At 35.5% G+C, this 12187-nt stretch overlaps 1 protein-coding gene across 4 annotated transcripts in view; it reads left to right on the top strand.

Moving 5' to 3' along the window:
- snx9b (sorting nexin 9b) overlaps positions 1–12187 on the top strand; it is a 63065-nt gene that overhangs the window by 1143 nt on the left and 49735 nt on the right. For all 4 annotated transcript variants that reach the window (NM_001030124.1, XM_021468449.2, XM_005170181.5 and 1 more), the window contains exons 2-3: positions 4739–4825; positions 4939–5013. In NM_001030124.1, coding sequence (NP_001025295.1) covers positions 4739–4825; positions 4939–5013 — 162 coding nt within the window. The remainder of the gene's footprint in view (positions 1–4738; positions 4826–4938; positions 5014–12187) is intronic.

The following is a 12187-nucleotide window of genomic DNA, read 5'->3' as shown; positions in this document are numbered from 1 at the left end:
GACCCCGTGTCAGTTCTGTCACATTTGCATTAAGTTTAACATACAATGCATTCAATACACCATGACTCGGAAGTGACAACATTTGATGGAGGAGAAGCTGACAGTGATCAAGAAAGTGTTCTATCATTAAATTGTATGATTTTATGCTTGTTTTTGTATATATTTTTTGGGACGACAAGCTAAAGTCAGGCCCAGTCACACTTTTTATAATTGAAAATGAATGTTTCTTGTAGAATATCTCATATTAGCGTTGTAAAGAGTCTCTCCTAAATATTTTGTACACTTTTATTACCTGGATATTGTGTAAAACAAATCATATTCATTGATAGTTATATTATTTTTGATGCCTAAAAGTAAAAATTGAGGTCAAGTTGGTTTTGTACTAACACATTCTGACTTTCTCTTAAATAATATAATTTCAGAAGAGTGTATTTCTTTGCAAAATATAAATAGTAAAATCATATTAGCAGCCAATGACTGTCAAAGTACAACAATGTTCAGAGTCAAATAAATAGTGCTAATGTTGTGTTCAAGTCATACTTGCATGTGATTTTATTCCAAATATTCAAAGTACCATAGTAAACAATATAGGGAGCTTGTCACAAGCTGTCACTGAACGAATGTGCGAATATAAAACCAACTTTACTTCAATTAAGTTAAAAAAGGCCTGGTGGTAATTCCACCATCTTTTGTTTTTCTATTTTTTATATATGTTACAAGTAGATTTTAGAGTTCAACTAAATTTGACTGACTTCTCATTTCTGAATTATACATTGCTTTTAATATTTCCCCCTTTATTATTATTATTTTAAGTGGAGTATATAAAATTGCTATTGCTAATAATGTATTATATAAATCAAACTGTTAAATCTGACTTAATCATTAAAGGACTGACTTTATTTTAAACCGATTTTGACAATTTTTAAAAAAGTTTTAATGGACTATACGGACAGCCAGGCTGTTTCTCAATTCCAGAAACGCAGAATGGACTCACGTTCTTGTGAAGACCGGTCTTGCCAAGTTATCTTGTAAGAGCTAACTCGGGAGACAGCGAGAACAGAGAACGTGTCCTGTAAGAAATGAGATCCTGCGTTCTTCCTGATTGTCACATGACCATCACGCGTGTTTAATGGAAAATTATTTAAACATTACAGCAGTCATACAACAATTTCTAGTTTTCTCCTCTTTTCACAATATAAACTATGCATAAAGACCTTACAAATATGTGTTGCACAATACAAATAATACAGATTTTAATATGAATTTCAGCAAATAAACAACCTTAATGTGTTTACTTTATAATGATTTTAATGTTAACGTTAACTTTTACCATTTTATTTAGGAAAACTCCTGAGACAAATAAGATATATCTGAATTTTAATAATAAATAAAATGCTGCACTTTCCATCTCCTTTATTTAGTCGCAATGACTTCTGGGACTTCTAGAGCGAGTTCGATGCTCAAGTTTGTTTGGTGCGTCCTTTATCAAGAACCCATCTGGGAACTTTCATGCGTCCTCCGTTCTTGCAGTCTTGAGTATTGGAACTGAGCTTTGGCAGTTGATGATGACTTTACACAAGAACACGAGAACGCAAGACTGCTGAAGAACGCATATTGAGAAACAGCTCTAGTCTTTTTCGGCCAATGGTGAACTTCCGGTAAAAGCTTTATGTGACTGTTTTCAATTTCATTAAGTTCCTTTTACAGCAATAATGCTGTAATGTGATTCAAATATAATCAGTTAAATAGACTTAAGCATCCATTCAATTGTTAACGTGTAAAGAGACGAAAGACGGTTTAAACGCAGGCTAGTTCAGAAATGCCATTGAAAATACTGGTGTAAAATTAATTTCCATATTTCAGACATGGCGCAGAAATATATCATTTAATGCAGTGCTTCTTGTTTATTCTGATACCCACATTATATTGTCTCTCAGCCAGGCAGTGAAGATCGCTGGTTTTTAAAAAAGTCAGATTTTAAACCCGGCGATTTTTGTATGGGATGACAATTAACCGGAAGCCCTGAGGCTGGCGGACTAAAATTAAAAGTCTGCGTGCATGTTTATTTAAGGTTACAATATCAATCTTAATTTAGCTTTTAATTTCAGATTTACTCTACTGACTCCCTTCTAAACTGTAAACCTTAATTTAGCTCTACTTAAGAGTGTAGCTTTAATTCTTTAAAGCCGATTCATCAATCATGCCTTTGTGAATACATCTGTTCCTCATAACATATCCGCTAAATGCCATGCTCATCATAATTATTGTTTCGTCATCATTTTTTTTCCTTGTTATGAAACCGCTGTGGTCATGCGTGTTGTATTCATGCACATTTATGCCATCAGACAGTGGTGCATCTATCACAAACCTTTTTAATCAATGTTTCATTTGAATCAGAAGTGAGTTGTCTTGAACACAGACTCTCTATGTGAGTTGCGGCTTGTGAATCGCTGCATAGAGAGACTCTGTGTTACTGTTCATACAGACCTCACTGTTTGCTGTTTCAATCGCTTCAGGATGTGTGTGTGTATGTGTGTTTCTCAGCGTTAGAATAACGGATGCTTTGTGGAAAGCTCTATGTACTGTCAAGTGATTTTGTTTTGGGACCGTTTATAAACAAAAATGTGCACTACATGATTTTGTTTTGACTTTTATCACTGCTGTTCATACCTTATGTATTAATATTATAAACAAACGTTTACTTTTTGATTCACCCTAAAAGAAAAGAAAAAAAAAAAACGAATTATATTTTGCATAAAGCCAATTAATTGGTTAAGTGTTGTTTTGTTTTGTTTTCAGGATAGTGCAAGTACTTTGGTTCTTTTATAGTAACATCCAGTTTTAAGTAGTTTCTGTTTAAATAAATTATTCAATTCAGAATTTGTTTAATTTAAACAGTATTGTGTTGCGTTGTAGTAATAAGAATGAATGTTTTGGTGTTGATTTGAAAATCTAAGATATACTTTCTCTATATAATATACACTCACCGGCCACTTTATTAGGTACACATGTCCAACTGCTCGTTAACGCAAATTTCTAATCAGCCAATCACATGGCAGCAACTCAATGCATGTGGTCATGTTCAAGCCTATCTGCTGCAGTTCAAACCGAGCATCAGAATGGAGAAAAAAAGTGATTTTGATTTTGAACGTGGCATGGTTGTTGGTGCCAGAAGGGGTGGTCTGAGTATTTCAGAAACTGCTGATCTGCTGAGATATTAATGCACAACCATCTCTAGTGTTTGTAGAGAATGGTCCGAAAAAGAGAAAATATCCAGTGAGCGGCAGTTCTATGGGCACAAATGCCTTGTTGATGTCAGAGGAGAATGGCCAGACTGGTTCGAGCTGATAGAAAGGCAACAGTAACTCAAACAACTACTTGTTACAACTGATGTGCAGAAGAGCATCTCTGAACGCACAACACATCCAACCTTGAGGCAGATGGGCTATAGAAGCAGAAGACCACACCGGGTGCCACTCCTGTCAGATTTCTGCTGCGACATTGGGATGGTAGGGTCAGAATTTAGCGTCAACATGAAAGCATGGATCCATCCTGCCTTGTATCAATATAACTATAACAATAACTATAACAAAATAACACTGGTGGTTTAATGGTGTGGGGGATATTTTTGGACCCATTAGTACCAATTGAGCATCATGTCAACGTCGCAGCTTACCTGAGTATTATTACTGACCATGTTCACCCCTTTATGACCACAGTGTACTGATCTTCTGGTGGCTACCTCCCGCAAGATAATGCGCCATGTCATGAAGCGTGAATCCTCTGAGACTGATTTCTTGAACATGACAATGAGTTCACTGTACTCAAATGGCCTCCACAGTCACCAGAGCTCAATCCAAAACAGCACCTTTGGGATGTGGTGGAACGAGAGATTCGCTTCATACATGTGAAGCCGACAAATCTGCAGCAACTGTGTGATGCTATCATGTCAATATGGACCAAAATCTCTAAGGAATATTTCCAGTACCTTGTTGAATCTATGCCACGAAGGATTAAGGCAGTTCTGAAGGCAAAAGGGGGTCCAAACTGGTGCTAGTAAGGTGTATCTAAGTGGCCGGTGAGTGTATAATATACTTTAGCATATTTATAAAACATAAATAAAACGAAATACTCAAATATATTGAATTAAAATGAGTTAAATTATTTAAATAAGCATTTTTAAATGTTCAATTTTTAAGTCAAATCATTAGAATGCTAGAAATAACATTAGAGATTAAAATGTTTAAAATTAATAAACTAAAAGGTTAACAGAAAAATTTGTTATTTTTTAATTTTGTCAACTTTTCAAATAAACTAGTTATTTAAAAAATTAAATGTATAAACAATTATTAAAAGGACTCATCGTTTTAGGACTGACACACAACACACATGCAGACATTGCATTAGCTTAATGTGTTTTATAAATTGCAATAATCATGCATCAAAGGGTTAAAATGACCTTTTATTAAAAAGGTCACCTCAGGTCAACTTTCTCTTACAGACACTGGTTTGGGCATTTCTGCTGTAATTTATAATGGTTTTTATGATAAGGCTTGAAGTCATTTCCATCAGTTGTGTGAGCCAGTTGTTAAACAGGTAAACCCTGAGGTCATTATCCAAGTAAATTACAACTTAACAAGCCTAGCTGGTTCTACTAATAATACATTGCTAACAGGTCTCAACACCTTTGCTGTCTGTATATGCATGTTTAACCAATGCATGTTTTATTTTTACACAGGCACAGGTTTTATATGATTTCGCGGCAGAGCCTGGGAATAATGAGTTGTCGGTTCGAGAGGGTGAGACAATCACAATAACCAATCAGGTGAGGGTTTTTTGTTCACTTTAAGAATGTGCACTCTTAGAATGATATGTTGCCTGTTTATGAATGGATCAGATCCTTTTCATTGAAGGTGATTTGTTTTCTTGTGCTCCTAGAACATTGGTGGAGGATGGATTGAGGCAAGAAACTCCAGAGGAGAAGTCGGATTGGTACCAGAGGACTATATAGAGGTAAGCAGTGGTCACCCTTAATGGCTTTCCTGTGCGGGTATGTATATACACTGCAAATTTGCTCATAGGTCTCATTGTACAGTTGAAAAATTATAAGCCTTCCTGTGGTTTATTTATTTATTTATATTTCCCAAATGATGATCAACAGAGCAAGGATTTTTTCACAGTATTTCCTATAATATTTGTTCTTCATGTAAAACTCTTACTTGTTTTATTTTGGCTACAATGAAAGCAGTTTTCATTTTTTAAAAACATTTTAAAGTCAATATTTTTAGCCCTCTTAAGTAATATTTTTTCATCAGTTGTTTACAGAACTGACCACTGTTATACAATGGCTTGCCTAATTAACCTAAGCTAAATAGTATCTTGAAAAATATCTAGTAAAACATTATGTACTGGCATCATGGCAAAGATAAAAGAAACCAGTTATTAGACATAAAATAAAACTATTATGTTTAGAAATGTGTTGAAAACATTCCATTAAACCAGGGCTAATAATACAGGGGGGCTAATAACTTAAACTGTTTATAAAGCAAATTTCGTCATAGACCTTGCACAAAGATATTTCATGGCAATTTTCCAATTGTTGCATGGTTATACGAGACAATTTTTTTTCAGAGTTAGAGCCTTTTTGTCGTCAGTTTATAGCACCACAGTTGCCTGTCACCACAGATTTTTTCACTTTGTCCTCGGAGTGTGTTTGTACATATTTGTTCCAAATTTGGTGAAAATATCTAAAATCGTTAAAGTGGCTCCACCAACGCCTAACACAGGGTGTCCGTGGGGTCTTAAAAGTATTAAAAGTTGATGAATCAATTATGAGAAATTTAGGCCCTTAAAAGCTTTTAAAGTCTTAATCGCATTTTTACGAGGTGTTAAATTTTGTTCAAGCCTTGTCCAAAGTGTTTGTCTCCAAAAAGCATAGACATTTATTTTTCTCCTAATATTAACAACGGCGTGCTCGATCCACGCAGTTGGTCCAGGCCGGGGCGTGTCTATCCGGGTGATGTCATGTAATTTGCGACAAACGCGGGAAGGTGATTTGACGCTCTCTATATAAAGCGAAACCATAGAGCAAAACAGATTCTTCTGGTTTACTCCTGGTTACTCCTGGTTGAAGAAAGATGAGTTTAAACAGTGGCTAAAGCCTGTCGCTGAAAACAATCACGTAATTTATTCTTTCTAGCTTTGTTTCTTCTGAGCTTATCCGAGTTCTGTTGCATGGTTGAGCTCCATTGATTTATTTAAATACTTTAACTGTTTATTAAGTTAAAGGTTTGATACTGATTAGAACTCGAAGTGGCAATGAGGTCTTGAAAAATTCTGAGGTCTTTAAAAAGTCTTAAAGAGGTATTGAAATTACCTTTAGGATTCCTGCATATACCCTCTAACATTTTGGTGCACCTTAGTGATTGTGAACTAAAAGTTTTTATTATTATACTATTGATTACGGTACTCTGTATATTTTTTTGTGAAAACGTTACAAAAGAAGGTTTTAGACACATTTAAAATTTCAAATATTGTATGCAAAATAAAATAGGATATATTGTTAGGCTGTCACTAGATCAATTTTTTTTGTGGTACGATATATAGCAACAGCATTTATAGTGATAAACAATATTATTGTAATTTTGACCCCATAATAGCATCATAATGCAAGTTCACTCTTCCAAAGAACTCATCATAGTTTATTTTTAAGAATATTAAATAAAATTTTAGTCATTTCAACAATTTAAGAATCAGAATGTGAAAACGTATAACCTAAAATAAATTACCTAACCTTATAAAAAAAAATAATAATAAATGTTAACAAAAATGTCCAAAGATAGAAATAACTAGAAAAAAGTACCAGATCTATTTTCAGTCATCAGGCTCCCACATGAAAATATACCATAGTAATTTATAGTAAATACTATAGTGTTTTTTTTTAATAATACTGAAACTGACACCTCCAATAGAGATGTTGCACAATCAGCTAAAATGTGGTTAAAATATTTTTTTTTATGTATGAGCAATATATAATGCATCCCTAAAATGAATGACAACATGTCCACATGTTGTGCGACAAGTTGATAAATTATTTATTGTGACAGGCCTACATATTGTTGCAATAATAATGAAAATCCTAAACGTTACAGTGGGGTTTTATCGTTATTTGTTTGAACATCTAAAAGTAGTAAAAGTATTGCCTTAATCTAGATTTACATTGTTTTTAAATGCATAAGAACATTTATTTTAGACAATGTATTTAAAAATGGACTCATTAGGCATTATAGTAGTAGTTGCAATTATAGTAGTGTAGTGGCATAGTATTAGTTGCAATTCTAAAATATCAGCCTAATAATTGCCTGGCCTACATATTAGTCTTTGACTGTCCATGATAAAGCATATTATTTTTAAATAACAATTTTTTAATGGTTGTCTTTTTTTCTCATGCACTAATGCATCAATGGTCATATTTAAAAGCCAAAAGGACAGATAAACCATGGCTGCTGGAATGTGACCTGTTCGATTTACAGGAAGTGTTTTGTTTTCCTGTGACCAGTGTTGTAAAAAAAAATAAATGAGTGAAAAGAAGAGAAGAACCCAGTCCAGGAGATTCGAAACAAGCAGAATTCCTTTATTGAGACGTGTTGGTTAATCTGCAGTCATACAGCGTCTTTAAGGTGTCCAATGTGTCTGCAAGAGCCTACTAGAGGTCCGCAGTCTGCAAGTTCTTTCACGAGTCTCTCACAAGTCTGAATTAGTCTGAATTAAGACAAAGATTTCATGGCTATATTGTGTTCTTAGGAGGAGGGGATATAGCTAAACAAAGTATGCAAATTAAGGGTTGTGGTCGGCAGGGTAAACTGCTTCTCAGGTCTAATCTCATCATGTTCTGGAGACAGAAACCGCCTGACCATTTGATCGAAAAGAGAAAACAATAGACACCCCATGCTGTGAAACTGACAATTTGCATTACTTTGGCTTAGCCTGTGATCAGACAGACAAAAGGTTAATGTCCCTCCTAGCTGGGATGTTAATGAAATTATATAATTAAAAACCAGAGAATATAACTTTTCAGTTATACGTAGATTATTGTTCATTTGGAATTAGTTGATAGAAATTTATATTTCCACAGTTCCCCCTTTGAGAGTTATTTAAAAACTCTCACAAAAAAAATATAAATTTGTAAGCTTTCCTAAAACCATTCAATGGCTTCTGTTTGATAACAGAAGCCCCATCTTCTAGTCATGTAACTTGAAAAGTTACAGGCACATTTAAACTTATTCTGTGTCATTTCAATATCTACGTAGATGTAAGTGTAGATTTCTAAACTGTTCACACGTTTATGACAATCAGTTGTAATGTCATAAATCCTACATGATGACACAAAAATCATGTAGTTAAACTGCAGATCTTCTGAAAGTCCATGGCTTGTGAATAGTGTTCAGTCTTTTGTGAGGTGTGTTTCTTGTGGTTCTTCTCCAGCACAGAGTTGATCTGATGACTTCCTGTCATTCATGGATCTCCGTAGTGATGCTCTGGTTTAGAGTGTTTCTTGAGAAGATGCAGTGTTTGTGTTTACCTGCACACAAGAAAACACGGAAACAGCAGACCAGCAGTATTCATGCATAGACTTGTATGATCATAGTTCGTGTGTCTAGTTATTCAGGTGATCGTATAGTGGTTGTGTTAAGTTGATGATCGTGTAGTGTTGTGTATTTTCTGTCTCCTAATCTTAAAGTTATGACACCTATAAAACAGTGAGGTGAGGATAAATGGGGAAAAAGGGAGTCTTCACCACAGGGTGCGGCCCCTGAAGCCTGTTGCTTTCAGTTCTGCCCTGGGCTCCTCACTGGTTTGTGTGTCCTGTTCTGTCCCTGAGTGTGGTGGGCAAACTTTTAAAATGTGAGACACAAACTATCATTCAATAAATATCAGTCCTATCAGACATCATAACATTGAATGGGTAGTGATTGAAAATATGTGTTAAAACACATTCAAGGCTGTAAGTGGACTTAAGCAGAGTTCCCTAATACAAAGGAAGAAGTTTCCTTTGTGTCTTTTTACAAAGAGTCTTTCATCTTAATTGTAAATGAACTGGGACATTAAGCACTTACAGCCAAAAAATGGTTAGCATCTTTGTGGACAGCTCAATGGATTTAGTGATGAGGGGAGGGGTATGTTGAGGGCATTTAGCAAACTGTTCAGAAGTTGATTTACCCTGTTCATCTCTTTAAAGTTCTTTTTATTCTTTCTACACTCCCTCATCCAATGTCCTTTTTTTCCACAGTAATGACAACAGATATTTTTCCTAAGACATTTGTGATTTGATGTCTTTTCTGTGTTGACCTTAGTGGCAGCTGCTTCAAATCTGACTCTGTCTTTGATGTAAGAGTCTCTTTCCCACAAAGCTAAACTGTTAAGATTATTTCTGAGAGTGGTGGAAGACCAGGTGATATTAAGAAATGGCAAAGCTTGTCTGTATTCAGTTGCAAGGCCATCTGACCAGATGCGGACTAGGGGTCCCTTATCATCTAGCACACTGTCCGAATTATCAGCTAATCCACTGTAAGTTATGGCGGATTGACAAAATCTCTCAGTGAATTCATTCACAGATTCATCTTTCCTTTGCACACAACAAGTCACTTTTGACCAGTCGATCTTTGGGCCAACAATGTTCTTTAGAGCTTTCAAAACACCCTCTCTCAAATCATCCTTACTGGCATGTTGTAGTTTAGAGGTCACAGTATGCTCAAAACTGTTGAATTCAGATTCAGTGAGAATTTGAGACATTAGCTGGGTGACTTCTGTTAATGACATGTCATAAAGACGCATTTTGCTGATTAGTGCTCTGCTAAACTCTGAAAAATTGGTGCGTGCTGATGGTAAGCTTTGAGATAATCTGTCTATTTCTTTAGGTCCTAGTGTTCTGGAAACTGTTTGAATTTGAACAACAGAAGTGTTGTTGTGTGAACTCTCAGTTCTCTTAGATCTTCTGGCACCACAAACCTCCACTGAACCTTTGAGCAAATCACTAACTGGTTGGATGGAAATGTCTTTTTCAGAGACAGTTTGTAAGTCAGGATGTTTGTTATCAGGCTGACTAATCTCCTCAATGTCAGTTTTTGATTTCTTTAGGTTCAGTTGTTTTGTTAATGAGGTTATCTTAGCATGAAGCTCTTGGATCTGTTTTTCTAATTCAGATTTAGCCTGAGCTTTTTGTTTAGCTCGAGATAAATTGAATTCTCTGTAGCAGCAGATAATGCCTTTTACATTGTTTTTGCGAATGCATGCATCAAGCACTTTCTTGCATTCATCTAATGTCCAAACATCATCTGGGTCAATGCTAAATTTCTTTGTCAAATTTAGTCTGACTGACTCTGTTATTGAGTTCATGTGCTGTCGTAGCAGCGATTTGAAATCCTGATCTGACAATAAAGGAGTTTTTAAACTACCTTTTTCAGTTGTAGTGATCAGTCTTGTATTCTGTCTGAACATTTTGTGAGCTTATTATCACAAAGTAAAAATACTAAAACTTTTCAGATGAAAGTGTAGTAATTTCTTCTTTGGCGAAACAGAGGGTAACAATATTAGCACATGTTGCTAAAACTTCCTGCCTGAACAAGAGATAACATCAATTAGCTTGTATAGCTAAACTTAAACTTCTCTGGTTGAACAGAGGGAAAACGAAATAAAAGAAAAGAAAATAGCGCATAAGGCTTAACTTCTCTGAAGAGAGGATAACTTTTTAAAAGAAAATAGCACGTAAGGCTTTACTTCTCTGTCTAAACAGAGGATAAACTGTTACTTCTCTATTGAAATAGAGGATAGCTTTTTGTTAAACAAACCCTGCAGCTGTTTGTTAACTTTTCTCTGATGGAGCAGAGAATAACCATGTGTATAGACTGGTCTGTATGGTTCTTTTGATAGAGTGAAACTCACCAAATCGAGGTTGAGCTGAAAAGATTCAGTCTGGAGTGATCTGATCTTTGTATTCAGGTAGCTTCAATGTTCATCAGGGTTGCAGTCAGCAAATAGTTGAGAATTTGTGACGTCCGCTGAGTGACTTCAAATTGCCGTTGAGCTGAAGATTCCGTCTGAAGAAGTTTCCTTGATCTTGAAGGTTCAAGTTGAATTTCAGGTGGATTTCAGTCTTTTGTGGCAAATTGTTGAGAATTTGATGATTTCAGTTTCTATCCGGCTCACGGCACCAAGTTGTTGTAAAAAAAATAAATGAGTGAAAAGAAGAGAAGAACCCAGTCCAGGAGACTCGAAACAAGCAGAATTCCTTTATTGAGACGTGTTGGTTAATCTGCAGTCATACAGCGTCTTTAAGGTGTCCAATGTGTCTGCAAGAGCCTACTAGAGGTCCGCAGTCTGCAAGTTCTTTCACGAGTCTCTCACAAGTCTCACACAAGTCTGAATTAGTCTGAATTAAGACAAAGATTTCATGGCTATATTGTGTTCTTAGGAGGAGGGGATATAGCTAAACAAAGTATGCAAATTAAGGGTTGTGGTCGGCAGGGTAAACTGCTTCTCAGGTCTAATCTCATCATGTTCTGGAGACAGAAACCGCCTGACCATTTGATCGAAAAGAGAAAACAATAGACACCCCATGCTGTGAAACTGACAATTTGCATTACTTTGGCTTAGCCTGTGATCAGACAGACAAAAGGTTAATGTCCCTCCTAGCTGGGATGTTAATGAAATTATATAATTAAAAACCAGAGAATATAACTTTTCAGTTATACGTAGATTATTGTTCATTTGGAATTAGTTTATAGAAATTTATATTTCCACACCAGTCAGAGCAGAAGTGTAAAGGCTAAACGAACATGCTACAAAATATACTGTTCTCTAATGCAATTATAGTTTGTAAAAATAGGATTCATTGTTCAATTTTGTCTAGTTTTTAAATGAAATGGTAATTAATGCAACTGCAAAAACATTTTGTGGTCTGAGCATGCAAAAAAAAGGTGCTAAAAGTATCTTGCTTTTAAAGTGCATCAGTCTGTGAGGCTGAATGTAATCACATTATAAAGCCATCTTGAGGCAGTAGTGCACATGGAGACCTAGTAAACAGTTTACTCTCTGTATAAATAGGCTGTGTAGTGATTCCGCCTGCTGCTGGCCACAGACATGCATTTCATCTCCCTGCTGACCTGAGCTCGCAGCTGCACTGTCCTGC

The sequence above is a fragment of the Danio rerio genome, chromosome 20 (genome assembly GCF_049306965.1).
Source record: "Danio rerio strain Tuebingen ecotype United States chromosome 20, GRCz12tu, whole genome shotgun sequence".
In the NCBI taxonomy this organism is placed as follows: Eukaryota; Metazoa; Chordata; class Actinopteri; order Cypriniformes; family Danionidae; genus Danio; species Danio rerio.
Note: the sequence above shows the minus strand (reverse complement) of the source record. Positions and strands in the feature narration are given on the sequence as shown.